The sequence below is a fragment of the Temnothorax americanus genome, unplaced genomic scaffold (assembly GCF_048541705.1).
Source record: "Temnothorax americanus isolate GAGA-0224 unplaced genomic scaffold, ASM4854170v1 Scaffold22, whole genome shotgun sequence".
Lineage (NCBI taxonomy): Eukaryota > Metazoa > Arthropoda > Insecta > Hymenoptera > Formicidae > Temnothorax > Temnothorax americanus.
Genome location: NW_027509360.1, coordinates 3,251,795 through 3,271,913, shown reverse-complemented (window position 1 = coordinate 3,271,913; position 20,119 = coordinate 3,251,795). Strand labels below are relative to the sequence as shown.

Here is a 20,119-nt window from a genome sequence, read left to right as displayed (position 1 = left end):
TGTGAAATATAAAGATTTGAAGTCTACCACATTTTTGTGCGATAGACGAATCTGTAGAGTTGTATAAAATTCTTGCGTGATAAAAAGTTAATATTTAAATATGCAGTGTTATGTAATGGATTATTATTGTGTGTGTGTGTGTGTGTGGGTGTACCATAAAATAATAAAATCAATGTATCATACTAATCTATTTCATCCAATTTTATAATCGCGTTATTAACTTCGACTCAATAAATTTTTAGTAAATCGATACATTACGATGATGCATAGCTTCTGTATAAACACACAAATAAATCTGAAAGAATTTATTTATACACGGAATAATGTCGAAAATTTCATTCGCCATAGTGATATGACATTTTGAAAGCACGAAGTATGAGTGAAAAGCGGAGCGTAATTCGGATCAGGGAAAATTCTTTATAATACGCCACGTACAAATATGAAAAATTAATTTCCTCTAATATATAATACGACACATAAAATATATTAAATTTAATTAAATATCTCCGAATATGTTTCGTATACATTAACGAGATACACATATAACTAAATACATCTTATATTTTATTAAATATCTAACAAGAAATGAACTTTTATTATCACGTTATAAGCATAATTTTGATTAAAATTAGATTTCATTAATATACTAATTAAAAGTTTTTTTATTTTATATACTTTTAAATTAAATGGAATATTTCTCTATCTACGAAAAATAAAAATAGCAGCATGGCTCGGATTTCGCCGAACAAACTTTTTATCTACGGGAACCTATATATATAGGTATTGACGTTGCGAGAGAAAGTTAAATTTTAATCAACTTTCGCGATCTAAATCGAATTTGGATACCTGCGGTAAATTAGTGCAATAAAAAATTCAAGTATATTTCAGTATCTATGAGCGAAAAATGAAATTTCCTACAAAATATAATATTTGTCGAAAATTTATTTATTTGTTACGAGATGTGCATAATATAAGTTTTGCAAAAATCTCAAGATCTAAGTAGAATCTAAGAAGTTTAGTAGAAGAATTAACTCTGTGTTGAGTTATATAATTTCGTTGAGAATTATTGTGTATAATAAAAGTGTCGTCCAATTTACGTATCGAAATATTCCTTGCCATTGTTCCGGCCATCCCTTCGTGCGAAATGAACAACCCCAAAGACTTGCGACGCGATTGCAGTGTGTACTATGCGCGCGTGTAGGGTCTTGAGTGCCCACGTTTTCCATTCGGCGATAACAACCAGGATCGATGAGGAACGCGGAACTCGCACGTATCACCGCACGGTCAGAGGATGGTGCGAGTACCGCTACTGTGCACGCGCGGCCATTATCGCGCGAACGTAGCAAATCCAAACCGACGAGTCAGCCCATCGTAAACACAGGCACAACCGGCGAGTTTAATTCGATTAGGACGCGATCATCGGATTGCTCGATCGTCCGGCATCGAATTCCCCCGACGCGTTCGTGCGGCCTCTTCCCTCTTTACCTCTCTTTACCCCGTTTCTACCCCGACTCTCGCGTGCAACCCTCAGCGTTCGCCTCTTACCCTCTCTTGGCCCCTTACGCTCTGTAGCGTAAGCGCGGGCACACACGTTCGTAGATAGAAACGCAAACAGAATGCTCCATCCCCTCTTCTCCCCCGCCCTACAGTGCCTCTGTCTATCTACCTGTCTGATTTTATCCTACGAGTCTTGCAAAAGCCGAAATATGTACGCGGTACACGAAAAGTACCGTCTTAAAATTGCATTAGGTATTTTTAAGAAACTCTTGCGTGTTCGACTAAACGAATTTCTCGAAAGGCATAGCGAATTTAATCATCTCTGTTTTATTTTAAATATTCCGAAATATTTACGACGTCAAGTTTGCGCGAAGTCGTTTACTTGTCATGAGTTAATTGGATATTTCAGATGTATTTAATTAAATATGTCAACATATTTAATTGTACAATTAATCAGTGCGGAAGAGATTATAACTTCAAAGAGAAAAAGAGAGAGAGATTCTTTTAAGAGAGAGATGGCATACTTGTGTTTGGGATTTCAATGATACCAAGAAGATAGTCAATAACATCGCTCGTTGTCTCGCAAGCACCGTATAGATGTACGCACGCAGGACTAGAGAGAATTTCGCGGGGCATTGTCGAAGATCCCGATTCGATTTGATTCGATTCGAGTACGTGCGCGCCGAACGAGCCGGAAACCGACGTTTGCGCGAACACGAATTTACCCTACTGTCCGGCCTAATGGCACGGATTTCATTATGCCGGGGTTTGCGCGAATGCAAACTCGAGGAGGGAGGCCGGGATGGAGAAGGGTACAAGGATGCGAAGGATGAGGCAGTGCGCGTTATACACGCGGCACAGTCGACGGTCAACCGATTTGGATTGCAAAACTGTTGTCCCAGCGAATTTGCGATGCCACGAATGGCGTGTACAGCTGGAAATATTATCGCTACACCCATTAGCCTGTCGTACGGCGTGGATAATGCTAATAAATACCGCTAAGTCGACTTTCGACGCGCGATAATTTGAGCGATTCCCGACGAGTTAGATGACCGCATCTATTTCGCGATTGCGAGCTTCTATTATTGGATAATAATCGCAATCGTGTTCGATGATTATTGCGAGCGACAGTTATCGGTATGATTCCGGTGATTCTATAGCGTGCGTGAAATTACCGGCGTTAATTTTCCGCCGTTGTTTTCTAAATAACTGCCATTTATCCTAATCTAACAGACTCTCTCTGAAAATTCATGCAAGCGTTAAATTGGTCACGTAATGCTGACATTAATATCTTAGCGTGTTGTCATGATAACGACATGTTTAATTATCATATTATAATGTAATATTTGAATACAAATTTGCGTGCAATTATAATCGACATTTAGAAATTTCCTAACAATATATGTCAGTGTTCTGAAACGTAACAATAAAAATGTATATCTCAATTTTTACAATGTTCTTTCAGGAAATCATTAGTTCTTGTAGCTTCAATTTAGTCGAGGTTCAAAATCTTTTGAACGACAATCTAGTAGTAATTATTGATATCCTATCACAAATTTATCCCGGTCACAGATAAAGAAAGTCGTTCTGCTATTCATGCGACGAAAAAAAAAAACTTATCTAAAATTAAGGTCCAAACGATCGATAAGGGGTGGTTTCCAGCGCACATATATAGAACGATGACCTTCCTCCTTAAATGTACTTTGCGGAGGACGATAAACTTCGGACAAACGATCGAGATTAATAGAACGAGGCTTGGAGCCCCGTCTGTGATACTATCGATCCGGCGCGCCACGGTATGGCGAACGAGATACACGGGCGACTCCCTGCGGGATCGTAAATCCACGTCGAAGATTTACTTACTTACAAAGCGGAGTCGGCCGTCGCCGACGTCGCCACGAACACGACGACAAATCTGCCCTTCTTTATAGACGCACAAACAAGCTTACGCGAACTTGCTTTTTATGCTCATCCGATTATGAGTCTTTAAGTTCTCCTCTTAAAACGATATCGATTTCAGCACAGCTTATAACTTTGAATTTTCTACAGACTAGCGTTGAGCATCTGCCAATTCGTTTTCGCCACGAGATTATTTAATAAGTATATACGCGGAACACATTATGTTTCTCGTATTTCACATTAATTCTAATGCATTTTAATGTCGCACATTAAATTCAACATTTATTTGAAAAGTATAATCTACACGCGCACTAATCAGAAGAAAAAATGTAAGGTCCGCATTCGTAATTATTATTTAATTAAACGTATCGATGAGATGAATAACGATGAGAATGACGATTGGCGCTTTTTATATATAAAGATGAATAAGCGAACACACAATGAACAATGGATGCTCCAGGATTAAATTTTAAGCTTTATCTATTTTAGCCTGTCTATTGAGCAAAGTATTTAAGGAGGAAGTCGTTCTATATCCGTAAAGTAACGGATCTATATGAGATATAGTATTAATCTAATTTTACTAATTTAATTGTAATTTGACACATATATACATTCAGATACATTTAATGCAATTATCATAGATCCGTTATGATAAAAAAATTTATTTATGCACTCACCAACTGATGCGCATCAGCGGAGTTATCTGCTACGTTGCCTACGTTGATCTGTAACATACCAATATAAGATTCAAATTATAGCAGCGCATAAAACAATCAATATTTTAATAAATAATTACACGTATCAAATTTCTTATTCTTTAAATATAGATATTTATTGAAATAATTACATAATTTCCGAAAAAGATCTAACGTAAGAATAAACTTTTATAACACTTTAGAAATATTTTTTTTATTATTATTCTTAAATCTTCGAAATAAAATAAACGAGATTCAAATTAATAAGTAAGAACAATTTCATGCAAGTAAAAAATAATACTCACCGCAAAGTTGCTCCACCGGTGCCCGATGCCTCTCCTAAGCCTCCTCCTCCTCTCAGATTTGTCAAGCCTCTCTTTCTTTCAGGTTATCAGACATCCTCCTCAGTTTCCACTTGCATAACACTCCCGAGAAACACTCGCGATTAATTATATTATAAACGCGCGCGAGCTAATTATTAATAAAAACTTTTCGCGCGATACTTTACACGGCACTCCCGTTTATAAAGCCTGCGATATATCGATATTTCGGATGAGCCTGCACTTCGAGTTGATAAATAAGTCGGCAATAAGAATAAGATCTCATACAGTCGAAAGTGCGACTACCGGTTTAAACTAACAATAAGATATGAATCGAATAAGCCTTAAGAAAAGTATTTTAATCCGTTTACTTGTACGGCACTCCCGAAGTTAAAACGCGACGAGATAAATCGCGACTGCAGTTTGTTTGCTCACTGTCAGTAAATCGGAGTATATGATTCGATTTATTGTGTTCCATCGATCTAAAACCAAAAGCAAATTATGTTTTAGTCGACGAATAATTTAAAGCACTTTGCAAAATACGTTCAATTCTATAAGTATTTCTCAAAAAATTTTGTCCGTAGATATCATGAAATAACTATTTATAATTCCCACTCTTTATATCCAAAATAAATGCTTTGATTAAAAAGTTGTCGCTTTTCGATACTCGCGAATTGTATAAATTACACGAACCAATAATTTTAATAATCACAAGATATATAACACTGTGTTTAGGCACGGTGTGCTCGGTGTGCACTGTGCTTAGGGCCTAGTCACCCTTACTCCATCCCTACCACTCGTTTCTAAAGTTCCAAGAAGTCGCGTGACGCGAGCTTGCATATACACAAAAAACTGTAAGTAACACAGCATTTTGTACTCGTGGAAAACAAACACCAAGGCCGCATGCCAACCGAGTTGTCGCCCCGAAACGGTTAAATCTTAAATCTTTTCTGTTCGTTACATTTCGAAATGAATTCTATTATAAGATATTATTGCAAATTAAACTTAACATTTGAAAACTTAAATTCAAAAAAAGAAAAAATCGCGTAATTTTAAGCGATTAAGGAAATGAAATTAAACCATTGTAAAAAATATAGCGGCTTATTTCTCTTACTTATTAGAATCACAGTTTCACTTGTTTTAAAATGTAATAGTTAAAAGAATTATATAATCTCCAGAAATCTTGTTGGTTTTTATAAGAAGGAAATAATGAAAGTCTGCATAATTTAATAAATGATAAATGCGCAATAAGTCGCTCACTTTATGAATGTACTGTCGTTGCCAGATATTTCTTAGGCCTTTTTCTTTTTCTAGATTCTCTCGTTGCATTCACACAATACTTATTCGTGAAACTATAATTAATTCGCGATCGCGCGCGAGCTAATTGCCATAATACGGCAATATATAATATATAGTTAATGCAATCGCACGACGCTTTTCACGGCACGATGCGTACTTAATTATGTCGCGAAGAATATCAGAATAACTCGAAGAGGCTGCCCGAGAGAAATCACGAAATCCGCCCGTAACATCTCATAAATTAGCGTGATTCGAGTAACGATTCTCGGAGCGAATCGATAATGATTTCGGAGGCGACAAATCTCCGATATACGAATGCCGAATTTATGGCATCGACAAATATTAAAACACAACGTTTAATTACAACGCACGGTACATCGTACACGCGGAATCATTAATTCTTTGACGCATGAATTCCTTGTAGACCTCGATAAGAGATCATATTCGTGCATTAAGTAACGCATTATCCTAACCTAACCGTGCTTACTGAACAGGTAGCGATGTCAAATATCCACTTCGATAAAAACCGTCGCGTCGATACGCCGACAGTCATTAATCTCGATACACTCGAGAGCTAATTGACCACGGTTGTAATCTCTAATCGCTCGTATGGAATCCCGTTTGGCGCTTTCTTATTGCTACTTGTCGCGGCAAGGTTTTTGGAAGAGTACGATGCGCAACACCACCGACCGACTCGAGCCCCGGCGCTTGAATGATAGCGCGGTACGGTAAGCGTCAAGCGGTAACCTTGTTTACGCGCTTACGTCACGCCATATGGGCGCCGAGCGCTGGTTCTTGGAAATTCTCTCGCTACCTCTATGCATATACATATAAAACCTATTTAACATACTATAGATTTATAAACCGAATATGTTCTATTTTTCAAAATTAAATTCTTCTTAACACGATTACATTTATTTCATTTCTTTGTTCAACCAATCTATTTTAATCTTAGCTTCTATTTTTTCTCGCATAAAGTTAATCTGTTAGTGACAAATATTGTGCGTTATTATTTGTAAGATCGTGAGACGCTCGAGACGAAGAATATTCGTGCGAAACTGCGGGTATATAAACTAGAAAAACGAGGTTGGGGAGTAGCGAGTAATGAAATGTTTGCGTGTTCATTACGAGATGTGTCATAAATCGGAGACGTAAACGTGCGAGAAAACGGGAACGGCAAATTTGTTTCTCTATGCTACTGTTTTATATTCTTTCTTATTGGAACAATTAATAAAAATTTAAAGAATATTTTACGTCGTCAGATACAATAAGGCGAAGAATTTTCATATTATCTCATATTCGCGGAAGACATTTCACGTTACGACTTTACAGACAGAATTTTATATTTTTACCGATAAAAAATGGTAGAGAATTCTTGATGAAAAATGATAGAAAGTTCTGTATTGTATAAATTCACGTTCGAATTAAGTGGAAAAATAAATACGAATGAAGGAAGAAATGAGAACGTACGTTGGGTATAAAAGATTCATTACGCTTCTGCAAGAGAGTATAATGAGACATCTATAAAGGAAGAGAAGTACGAGATAAACTAAATATCTTTAAAAATTATAAATCTTTTTTTTACCGTTTTTATACGTGGTTACAAAAATATTACAAAAAATACTATACGATGCTGAAAGGGTATACTTAAAGAAAGTAAGCTCGTTGCAATGGAATAAAATTCGCAAAAACAACTTAACATAGACGGGTTAACGATAAAAATTTCTTTTTTTTTACTAATAATATAGTTCAATGTTCGTTATCTTTCAATTGTATAATTCTCTATAAATTGTGTGAGAAAGAAAACGATGTTTAAGAATAAAGAATGTAATATCTAGTAAAATAGAGAGAAATCTCTTTTCCGAGCAAAAAACAATGAAATTTTAATTTTTAATTTTTTTACGGGATGGAAACTTGTTGCGCGCGATTAAAACTTTTCGCGCTTGAAAATATCGAAATAGACAAACTTCCTAATGAAAGATGGTAAATTCTCCGCGGTGTGTTTTTATGGCTTGCCTCAAAGTCTCATCGTGACGATGAGGACTTCGGTATATAACAATACTGTCTGCACTTGAATCGCATTTTCTAAAGAGTATCTCCTCGACATAGAAACGCGATCGGAACCACGTCACGTCGTTAATGAAAAAGAGCGTTGCAAGAAGAAAACCGCAAAGTGGACGTCGATAAAGTAGCCGTGAAGTGGATGCTCGATAACTGTGTCCCGACAACAAAGAAGTACGTTGAACGTGGAGCAAATTAAATTTTCTTCATTGACTAGTCCAAATTTTCCCATCGAGCCCTTCATTCCCGGCGCATCCTTCCCTTCTTCCTTTCTTCTAGCTCGTTCGTCATTCAACACGGCTTCCTTTTTGGCAATCAGACGAGCACGAGCCAAGCTTGTATCACTATATCGTTGTATATTTCTGAACCACGAGATAACCGAAATTTCTGCTTCTTACATTTTCATTGTGTTCCCTTATAATGTTATAATCGGCAGCCGCAAATTGGAAAATTATTTAAACAAAAATCGTGTTCCATGCAAGTATGAATTTCATTTACCATCAATATACGTGTTTGCATATAGGTATGCTATTTTGCTAAAAGATGTGTTTATATTTCTTTCTTTCTTTATATACCTCGTTTATATTTCTATTCTTTCAATTATATATAAATAATGCAATATACAGTATATGCAAACATATGTAGATTTTTAAACGGAAAAAGTAAGAAAGATATTATAAATAACTCTGATTCTAAAAGATCTTTGGGATTCGATATCCCGACAAATGTTAAGTGTCAAAGGGTATTGAATCTCGAAATTCTCTGTGGGTGGGCATAAAATATTCGTTTTGTACGTGAGAGAATTCACTTCGATAGATTTTCCACTTCGACCTTTGCCACTGTGCGATTGTCAAGAAAATGAAGGAAAGCATTCAAGATTATTAGCTCGTCAAAGTCGAAAAATAAGGATAATGCGTGTCGCACCTGAAATAACACGCAGAAGAAGGAAGCAGGCAGGTATACGAGCTAGGACACACAATAAGCAGTAAAATTTGCAAAATACTTTCCAAACACCTGTCACTGTCTGTATATGTCTCCAATCTTTTCACTTTAATTTTTAAGTTTTCTAAGCTGACATTTCTAAACTTTCTGAGAAATAATATATTTAATACATAAAGTATATATTTAAGCGGACAAATATAAAAATAAAGAAGGAAGTATTTTATGTTGCGGTAAGAAAAATCGATGCAGCTGTTCTTAAACGATGTCTAACGTAAATCAGAGATGAAACGTGCGGAAGAGCAGAAGAAGTGATAAGAAAGTGACTGGATGTAAAATCTCTGAGATGCCATCGGGCTGAAGATATAAGAAAGCCCGGCGGCTTATCCAGTTTGCATGGAAGTGTTCTTTGTGAATAAAGGAAAAGTGTGGAAAACTCGCGTTACATATCGTGCATATTTCTCACAAAAAGCAAAATGCATTCGGAATGACACATTGCACGAGAAGATAAATCATGACGCAAGAGATTTAAATTTTATTGTTGTGCAATTTGTGCCGAAGGTATACACTTGATAAACGATTGTTCATTATTAAATCCGCGTTCGTAATCATATAATTATTCAATTGCACGCACAAATTTTACAGTTAGAATAATTACGTTTTATTAACAATAATTATGTATTAAATATACAGTTTGTTAATTTCGATTATTAAAAAAAATTTTAAGTAGAGTGACGTGTGCATAAAAAATGCCATAAATTATAAGTCTAATTGTTGGCATTTTGCCTCATTAATAATTTCTAAAATTAAATTTCCTTTGTGTTGCTATTTTATCATCTCTTTAATAATATAGCATGACACAACCACACAACGTACATACACACACACGCACGCACACACAAACGACCCTGGTCGCAACGACGTTGAGAATTTGACTACGCTTGATACTTGATTAATTTTAACCACACCGCATTAGTCCTTTGGCTATGTCATTGCGTGCACACTTATCCCTGCGCAAACGGGCTACAAATTACAGCGTAAGACAATCTCAAGGTACATATACATGTATACATATATGTGTATGTAAGCGTGTAGAGTGAATACAACGGGCATGCAGTGGCCCCTAGCGCAGCATTCACTTTACGTACATATACACAACTTATCTCGAGGAGTTTGCTGGCGTTCTTGCTTGCATTTGCCTAACCGCGTTAACGGATCCCGATCCAAATATCAGCCTCGAGGAACTCTCTATATGGCTTGTGCTTCCTGTGCACCGGGTCGGTGCCAAAACCGGCAACGAGCCTTTATTGTCCCTACGAATTCCCGCAAGACAAATCTCAAGTTTTGCGATTTACGTAAATGGAACGCAAATATTCCAAAACTTTGTAATCTTTCAATGCTTTTGTAGTAAGTAATATGTGCAAAAAAGTGGGTTGTTTCACACATTAAAAAATTGCCAAATAACTTTATGATAATTTAAATAAAAAGTTTATTATACGTTCTAATAAAATTTTGTATTAAAAAAAATGTGGTGCAAGTTTCTTAAATCGTGTCTCTGCAGTCCAGTTCCTCTCCATCTACTTTATTTAGGGTGTAATTTATATAATTATATTTATGTAACTATATTATATCTTTGATTGCAGATGAGCGGAAAACGGACCAGAAGTTTTAAGTGCGCCGTGCACCATCGGGACCGTGAGATCTGTTCCGAGAACGATTTTCACCTGCTCGTGCATGAGCCGCCTCTGTTTCGCAGGTACGATTAGTCACGCTTAATGTAAGGTTTTCACGGTCCACTGAAATGTGACAGTAGCATTTTGGAGCACGTATTTTTCGCTCCATAAGATTTTAACAAGACATTCTTTTGGAGGAAGCTCTTTCCAACGATTAATCTTATAACTAATTCAAAATCTAAACCGTCAAAATTCCAGACGACGCTGACTTACATTATTACTAATTATTATTATCAAAACCCTAATCAAATATTTGAAGGTAAGTCGAGTAAAAAAAAAATCATTTGCGAAAAGGCATTCCGTTACTAAAACTTCTTTAAGAATATCGTACATTCGAGTTGAGATAGTGTGATAGGTCTTTCGAAAAGAGGAGTATATAAACCGATTCTCTCATCTTACGACACGTCGGGAGACGAGAAAGATGCGCGAAGACGCAAGGAATGCGGATAAAACGAAAACACAAGACGAAAGAAGTTCTGTATTTTATTATTCCGGCAGAATATCCGACGTGCGCGACGACGACGACGACGACGACGACGACGGAGACAGCAACGCGGACGAGGACAACCGTTCTTACAGTATTTCTACCGTGCATTTTATGCTGCGCATCGTTACCCATGCGAGAGAACCCCGAGGAGGTACCGACATACCTCGTACATTGTACGGCCTGCGAAACATCAACATCTTTCTACTTCCTACGACCCGCTCCTACGATCCCACTTCCTTCTTCGTGCCTTTCTCACTTTGCATTTTTTACGCTCCGTGAAATTATAAATGCAACGATGTCGTTATTTACCGATACGCTTCCGCGCTTTTAAACAGTTCTTTAAGAGCAAATTCTTTTTTTCCACGAAGAGTGACAAGTGCAGCCGCGCCGTGAAAAAAATTTGTGACTTTCCATAGAGGAAGGAAATATAAACCCGCGTATGAATCGTTATTGTAACAGCTAACGTTATTGGACACGGATTGCCAGGTGTAATCGATGTAGTAAATATCGTTTGTCGTTAATCATACATTTAACGGGTCCAACGAGTTCGTCGTCGATATAACTTACAGAATAATCGCTAGTACGCGACAAGCTTAATAACGCAATTTATTGACGTCCCCGACACGATGCAGTTTCGAGTGTAATTTGTAAACGTTACGTGACGAAGTATTTGGCGTGCAATTTAAATAAAGGCATTCCTGCTATCTAACGCGTCATTTATAACGATACTGCGAACGCGTCGATGTCGTCTCGCGATCTCGAAGGCGTATTCGTTTCGCTGTGTGATGCGCGTCCGAGGATATTAATTCCTTTTTTCTCGCGGAGCAACTCGATAAGATGAATAGGTTTGGATACGTATCGGGCATCTTTTCTCTCGAGGAGGCGCCGCGCCGCCCGTGCCGGGTCTCTCGAGCGTGGTCGATTCGACTTGTTCCTGGGTGCTATTCATAAATAATTCATCGTATCGCCCGCACGAAAGAAGAGACGGAGAAGATGGTGCTCGACGGAGCGAGTGAGGAAGAACGAGAAAATGAAACGGAGAGGACAGCGACAAAAGATAGGCCGCCGTGCAAGGTAGACTTCGAGGTAGACACATGACTCTATATGAAAACTAATAGAACTGAGTTTCGAACCCTCAGCTGTCAAGGAACTCTGGATTAACATACACACTACAATAGTAATTTTTGGTTTTACAAATATTTGTCCAACTTCTCACAAGCTTTATATATGAGATAAAACTCATGTACATAAGTCCTGACACGTTTGTCCACATCTTTTTATTATTTTTTCTACATTCGAAAATTATTAACTTTGATCAAAGTCATCGTCCACTCCTGGGTAAATTTAGAGAGAAGCGGGGAAGTTTAAAGAGTTATAGAAAGACAAATGAAAAGTATTATAGATATCTACAGAAGAAGATAGAAAGAAAGAGAGAGAGAGAGAGGAATATGATGAACGCTGTAAAATCTGGGCACCGCGCCGCGCCGCGACGTGCCGTACCGAGGAGAGAAATTCCTGCGCACACAAGATAAGAAGCGGCAACCTGCAGCCAGGGTTCTTTGCAAATAAAATATCGCCTCGTGTCAAGCGGTCGCGTCTAGGCGGGGGTAGTGTGTTGAACGGGGTGGAGGGGTTGTTCGAGGGTGGGAAAAGATCCGACGCGTTACGACGGAAATATGACGAGACGATATTCCGAGCAGGTAGCGAGCGCACGCTTGGAATTCGGTGTGAGCACGACCCTTAAGTCTGTACGCCATCCCCCGCCCCCCCCGCCCTCTTCGTGACACCGACATCACTCGTCTCGTTTTTGTCGTTTCCAACCGCTTCCGCGATCGCGTACCGCGTATCTCTTCGTCTCGCTATATCTCTCTTTCTCTCGTCCGCACTCCGTTACATTAACGCGACGAGGAGTATGTAAATTTTACCGCTGACTCGCGAAAAGATGGGACTTCTTCGCTCATACCCTCGGGAGGTCGCACAGCCGACACACCCGAAAACCCCGAACGCGGCGACGGCGGTTTATGGCGGTCGGTATATGTACATCTTGGTGGAGAGCCGTAATGGTCGCGAGGTAATGGTATATGGTGGTCGTGCAAGAGGGATATTGAGGTCTTCGAGATTCTCCGACATGAATCGCAACGGCAATTCGGGCTGACGTTAATCTTTTATTTAAACCGCGAGGTGTTGGACTGTGCGTGAGGACCGCATTAACGAACGCTTCTGGCAAACTAGCATTTGCGAGTGAAAAACCTCCGCACGATGGGGAGTGGTATGGATGGATAACTCTCTCTTGACTCTCGGCCCAGCGCGATCCACCGATTTCCGCTCCGACGATATTTCCGTTCACCATTGTCGCAAAGAGAAGGGATGAAACGCGGAGCGTCGCGTCGCTCCGTGCACGCTTCCGCCTCATCTATGTCGGGGTATTCGCTCTTGCTTAACAAACTCGAAGCGGACATTTTGCAAGGCGGGCCGGGACGGTATACAAAAAAGAGCCCGGTTACACACATGCGGAAATTCGCTGCGCGCGCGTCTCTCACTCGATCTCGGCCCTTTGTCGGCCCTCGCTTGGTCGTCGCGCTTCCATTTTTCGCTTTCGCGAGAGCGTCATCCAGCCGTTATGCGCTCGTTCGCGCTTCTCGTCGACGCGACAATGAGCTTTCTGCTCTCGCGGAAAACCACTTCGCTTTCCCTTCCATCCCGTACCGTGCATATATACGTAACCATTATAACGAACCATCAGCAGAGCACAATTATTTCGCGCTTTTAACGCGCTCTTCACGGCGTTCCCGTCAAAGCCTCGTACTTGGACGACGACGCGAAACTCGGTTTCATAAAAGCCTTATCAAAAGCCTGTCGAATAGTTAAAAACATGAGCTGCAAATTACTTGTAACTCGTGAATTCCGTTTGCCGATTAAATTACGAAAAGTCTATGCAAATACGATAAATATAATGAGTTCAGAAAATTATTTGCAGAATTTTCCCGACCAAGAATGTACTAAGTAGAGGACATTCAATCTATTGAATATTAAAAATTTTCCAGAGTGAGCTAAGTTATTTGCATCGTAATCTATATATTTAAGTATAATCAAACTATTGAAAATAGAACAATTGCATGGATATCACTCACATTTTTAGAACCAGCGAAGTTCGAGAGAAAATGTTTAATGTAAAATCGAAATTTTTTTTATTTTTATAAAGTAAAAAATAAAAAATTCCAAGTTTAAAATTATGTCAAACTATTTCTGCATATAAATATATATATATACATCGTTAAGTATATATACGTGTGTCGTGTAGAAAATGATTGTCACATTTTGGTATCGATTATTCATTTAACGACTCAATCATCCCAAAACGGAACCCACCCGTGAAGAAATTCGGTAAGCCAATGTCCGCAATAATTTCACGCATTTAGCTGGTTCTTCGTCTCCAGTATACCCTAGGGCGGTATGTTTTTAGTGACGGTGCGAATAACACCTTTTGGAGGAAAATATTTGTCGTTTTTGAAATATGCCGAAACCCCATTCAACTAAGGCCGCCCGCGTTTCAGAGGAGCTCCAATTTTTTCTTGCTTACTTGCCTACCTACCTGTACCTACCTACCTACCGCGCTACTAAAAGATGCTCGACGATGGATGCACGCAGTCGTTGTCGCCGTCGACGAAGTCGACTTTGTCGCTGCACGACCGCATTGTAAAAGCCTCGTCGTTCATTGTTGACCATCAAAGGACCGCGTCTCACGTCGAAAATCGCCCGGAACGGAAAAGAGAAGCCGACAAATTGGAGGTTGGGCTAACGACGTGCTGCTGTTGGCCTTCTGTGTGAGAGCTACGTGGCCATTTTTTCGATATTCGCCGTCCTAGTTGGCCCAGCAGCATGTAATGAAGTGATGCCAGTGTGCACAAAGGATTTAAGGATCTGGAGCGGTATATTACCGAGCTTATTTCACAAACACAAATAAGATGAAAGATACAGAAAAGGTCCAGTGACCCCAATTAGTACAAGATTTAAATGTCTTTACAAACTTTACAAATGTCTTAATATGCAAATTCTTCGATTAATTTCAAGAATTATTTATTGATATTATTAGATTGTTAAATACGGAGTATTATATTATGAAAATTTTTATTTTTTATGTTGTTCTTGTGAAGTAAACGCATTTATAAGCATTTCTTTATTCGCCGCTCAAAAAAAAGTGTTAACATTAAATTTATATATTTTAATTTTGCGGCAATACAGTTTTTCGTGCAAAAAATTGCCGTTTAAAATCATGATCGGCGATTCCGGGACGCTCTTGTATGTCGCTTCTCAATCCCCCCGTTTAATCACCGTACAGTTTTTACACGTGATCACTCGTCCATCGGGCAATCCCGTCAAATCCAATTTCGCCGCCGGCGATAGGCCTATACGATAAGATCTGGCGAGACGCGGAGCAGACAGACATTGTGGAGCGTCGAAGTTAATAGGCGATATAAAGAGGGATCGTGTGTGCGGTAAAGGACGATCTACTGGGTCGTGAAAGACGTATTTGGGAGGGGACAGCGGAGGTCGCGAGGCATCCGGAGGCCTGGAAATCCGCACCTGGTCAGCTCCGACGTGCGTGCGTGTTTCTGGAAAAAAAAATGGGGCGTGCGAGAGAAAAAGAGGAGAGAGACTAAGTGGAAAAGAGAGAGGCCGTGTCCTGGCAGGTACACACAGATCTACCGATGCGCTGTCGTCCAGATGCGTCGTTGGGTCTTAACGAAACCTGCAAGAACTTGCATTTGACATTTCACAAGCATTGATTACGGACGTCGGGTTCGTCCTGTAATTTATTTCGCTTCGTGCCGCCGCGTGTCTCGAGTACGACGGATTCCGAATTATTCTTTCAGAGGCTTGTACCTTGTACTCGGCTCGGATGAGCGATCGCGAATTGGTTCTGTAGCATGGACACCGGCATTCTGAGCTAAGCAGAGATCTTTATTGTACTCGAGTTCCGGAAAATTACGGGCAGCCGCGTAATTCGGCTCGCTTATTGTATACATATAATTCTTTGATGTCGGTATTATTACGTAATTCTCTCGAAGTTTTGATGAAATTCTATTTTTGTACCTTTATATCTTATTATTGTAGTGCTTAGAAAATAATTTCGTAAAAAATGTTTTATCTTCATTTTGTTATTAAAAGAGATAAAAAGGGTAAAAAAAGTTTAACATTTCTGTCAAAAAAAATCCGACTGAAAAAATGGCAAAAATGTAGGAAATTCTTTTAAATAATTTTCTATCGTATAATTAGCAAATATGTAAAATTAAATATATTTACTAGCAAAAAGTCAATTTATTTCAGATAGGATTTTTTATAGTAGTTTTTTCAAGCATCGTGGTTCTTTGATGTAAACCTTGATTGATCATGCTACCATCATTTCTCAATAGGTAGACGCACGAATAATCGCAGGGAAAAACTCTCACGTAGTACGCGAACACGGCTCTGTTATCGATATCCTTTTCCCATTTACATTTCAATCGGCGTTCACAAAGCGACGCGGCCGATCATGCGTCGCAGAGGCGCATAGAAATCGTGGAATTAATATCTCCAGAGATATTTTCGCATACGGGAATCGCAAATATATAGATACATATAAATTGCATGCATGAAAATACCTTTCGAGCTATGATCAAAACAACCACGAGGCAGCTGGCCTCGCGCGAATATTGCTACTGTCTGCTGTTTTTTTTTTGTATCGCGAAAATCTGGAAAACGAAACGTCAAAAATTTGAAAAATTTATCGGAAGATCCAAATTGCTATGCCAAGTGCCAATCGTTCGCTGCATGTAATCGTTACGTTGCGTAAAACGCATTGTTTGTAACAAATATTTTTTTCAAGAAAAACGGAGATCGAAATTTGTATATTCGTTCAAGTAGAATTTTGTCTCTTCATTCTCACAATTGATTGCAATGGATTGCACGCAACAATTTCTTATATTTGTGTAAATCGATCTCATCGTTTACTGGAACGTTATTTTAAATACAAAAAAGCATTTGCAGATAAAAAAAAGTTCTCTCTATATTCCTTCTTTTATTTTCTTGTTAAATCTCCGTCCCTCGACAATACTATAAATTTTTTAACTCAATGAGAAGTATCGGACTTTTTAACAATATGACCATCCGTTTAAACCACACGAGAACGTATATCCAACGATTGATGGAACAATAAAAAGTTTTACGGGACGAAGCTCGTAAAACAGCGATCGTAACGACGAAACGTACCGCCGTATAGCCGTATGCAAGTAACATTTGAATCGAAAAGAGGTAAAATTTCGACGTGAAGAGCACTTTTACCGCGGATGACACGTGTATCTGTCAATCAGCGCGACATCAATCATGTTCACGTGCTGAGAGAACGACAGTTTTTTGCGTACCCAATCGCGATAAATATCGATAAATATTGATAAATATCGATACGACGTTCATAAAAATTCATCGAAAATAACGTTTTGATGAGTCCTCAAATGTACAAAATTTTTTACGAATCACAAGCACTATCGACGAGAGTACAATAAAGTACGAATAAATGAGTGAAAATGTATATTTCCAGAAAAACATTTTGATAGAGAAATAATTTTTAATGCACGACGATATCGACGAAAATAAAAATTCGAGGATTTTGCCTATTATATACAAGTAGGAAATCAAAAAATTATGCGAGACTAAAGCGCAATGCGAAAACAAAAGATATCTGTACGGATTTAAGTCACTTGCACTACGTCGAACAAAGTCGATCGCGTAATTGAGAGGAAGAGTCAATCGATCACATCTATATAAAGCGACACTGGCACTATCGACTCTTCAAGCACATCGAAATACATGATTGATACGGAACATATCGATACGAAATACAACTCGGCATCTCGGAATCGAAATTACTCGTGTGACGATATTCCCAGATCCACCCTTCGCTCGGGCATATAGAACCCGATTCCTCGCTGCTCAATTATCGATTCGTATCACACGCGCGCGAATGTCAAAGGGAGAGACTCAAGGAATTCCGAGGAAGGAAGGCTCCTTAGTCGCTAAGGACACTCTCTGAATCTCTATCTTCGTGCATTCGACTCTCCGCGGCACTGAAAGATTCGCGCGCGCGATACGTGGTGATTTTCGCTCTTCGAGGAAGGGAGACCGAATCTATCGGGAATGAACGTCGAACGAGACGCGCGGACGGCACGAAACGCACGGCGCGACGGCTCGCGACCAAGTGCCGAGCGTGACTCGCGAAGGGTCGCTCCGGCGGGCGCGGCGCGCTATTGGCTCGCGGCGCCCCCACCACGCGAGCTTGCCCCTGGATCGGGCCAATCGACGTGTCGCCAGCCCCGTCGGTCGGCCGAGACCGCGTGTGCACCCACGCAGGGCGGCTCGTGTCGTGGCTCCAGGCTCGCGGCAGTCACTCAGTCAATCAGTCACTCAGTAGGCCCGCGGCGCGCCACGAGGTGGGATCTGTGAAGCGTCGTACGTTGTACGTTACACACGGTGTGCGGGAGAGATACGTTATTTACACGCGCTCGCGCGGGGATTATCGTGCGGACGAGAGAGAAGAGGCGCTCGTCGGTCGCGGCCCGTGCGCACATCGCGCTCTTCCTTCCACGGTCACTTGCCTTCCTTCGAGCGTCGAGCGCATCCAACGTCCGCGTTGATGCTCGCTATCGGCACGGGTGGATTTGCGAGTCCGAGCGGGCGAACACCGTCTCGTGCACCGTCACGTCGCGTGGGACGTCGCGTTAAAATCGCGTCGTCCTCCCCAACGTTGCCGTCGTCGTCGGCGCCGTTCGTCCGGATGTCCTGGCCGAGGTGAGAGAACGCGTACTCTCCGTCGCGCGGAGTGTCGAGCCTACCAGCTCGCGGTGTGTGTGCTGTCGACGTGGTGATACCAGCGGCCGCGCGCGGAACGATGTGCGTGACAGCCATGCCGTTAAGTGCGACGAAGATACTGAAGGATAGCGCGAGCCGGCAGCCGGCGAGGACTACTATCGCGACTAGTGCACAGGTGCAGGGATTAAGCGGCGGCGGCAATAACCGCAACGGCAACAACCATCATCACCACAATGCCGGCGAGCCGACCAGACCGCAGCACACGTCGATCATGTAAATATATCAAAGTTTAATCCTTCCGTTTTTTCTCTTTACCGGCGCGACCCGACCGTTCCGCGTGTCTCTCGCGACGATCGTTACTTACGATCCTCCGTCTCCCTTCCCCGCGAGACACGCGGCAAGGACGACGAACTCTCTTTCGCGCGAGATCGATCGTCGCGTTCTATAATCCTTTGAGTGTCAAGGCCGCGACGACAGCGAAAAGTGTCGCGGCGTCGCTCTAACCTAAATCCCCGCGGTCGCGATCCAATATTGTGACACGTATAATACGCGAATATTCCGATGGAAGAGAACTTTGGGAGCGAAAAGGGACATCGGTCGTCCTTGTCGAGATTATTTACAAATGACAGTTACATGCTTTCTGCGTTACCGTGCAATTAGGTTAGTCGCCGTGATACTTTAGACGAATTGTAACAGCCGCGGTATTCGCGATCAAAAGATTAGCTGTATAAGTTGTATTTGGTGTAGGATATACGTTGGGACCGATAACCGAACAAATACCGCCCGATTGAGGATGTCAACAAGAATCGCAAACGACATTGCTCCGTTTATCTAGTCTAGTCGATCGAAAATAGAGAATTATTATGCGCGAATCATGCATCAATTATCGTTTCTGTTTCTTCGCGGAAAAATATGAGAAACGAACGTTGTCCATCCCGCGTTATCTTTTATTTCTGCGAGATAAAATATTCAGCTTTTAATTGCCGCATATTAATATTTATATTGTTCTCCGTTATTCTTTCGCAAGTCCGTCGCTAAATTTTCTGCCGCGCGTATCGATTAACGATACATTGCGAAACGTACGTGCGACGTGCACATTCGTTGCCTGTGTGTCCCCTTCAATAATTCACGTCTCACGTAAGCTTATTACCCGGCCGATTCACTGTGGATTCGTAAATCTCTTCGATGGTTGGATCGTTCCGGGCGCGTGCCACCCGATACCTCTCTCTGTCTCCCTACTGCAAATTTGCCTCGCGCAGTTTCATAGCGCGAATCGCGCGAAGTGTGTCTTCGGGAATATTTTATCTCGATGGCGCGAGAAAGACGATCGCCCCGGCGACGGAT

The 20,119-nt window shown here is 40.6% G+C and overlaps 2 protein-coding genes across 5 annotated transcripts in view; one reads left to right on the top strand and one right to left on the bottom strand.

The window, feature by feature from the left end:
* LOC143898154 (uncharacterized) overlaps window positions 1-6,436 on the bottom strand; it is a 185,999-nt gene extending 179,563 nt beyond the window's left edge. For both annotated transcript variants that reach the window (XR_013257123.1, XM_077407428.1), the window contains exons 1-3: window positions 6,198-6,436; window positions 4,397-4,893; window positions 4,074-4,121 (exon numbers count right to left, since the gene is read on the bottom strand). Coding sequence is in view for 1 of the 2 variants with exons in the window: in XM_077407428.1 (XP_077263554.1) it covers window positions 4,074-4,087 (14 nt within the window). In the remaining variant the exon portion in view is untranslated. The remainder of the gene's footprint in view (window positions 1-4,073; window positions 4,122-4,396; window positions 4,894-6,197) is intronic.
* The window catches only part of Stet (stem cell tumor), a 374,089-nt gene that overhangs the window by 214,855 nt on the left and 139,115 nt on the right, over window positions 1-20,119 (top strand). For all 3 annotated transcript variants that reach the window (XM_077407423.1, XM_077407422.1, XM_077407424.1), the window contains exon 5: window positions 10,354-10,466. In XM_077407423.1, the coding sequence (XP_077263549.1) occupies window positions 10,354-10,466 (113 nt within the window). The remainder of the gene's footprint in view (window positions 1-10,353; window positions 10,467-20,119) is intronic.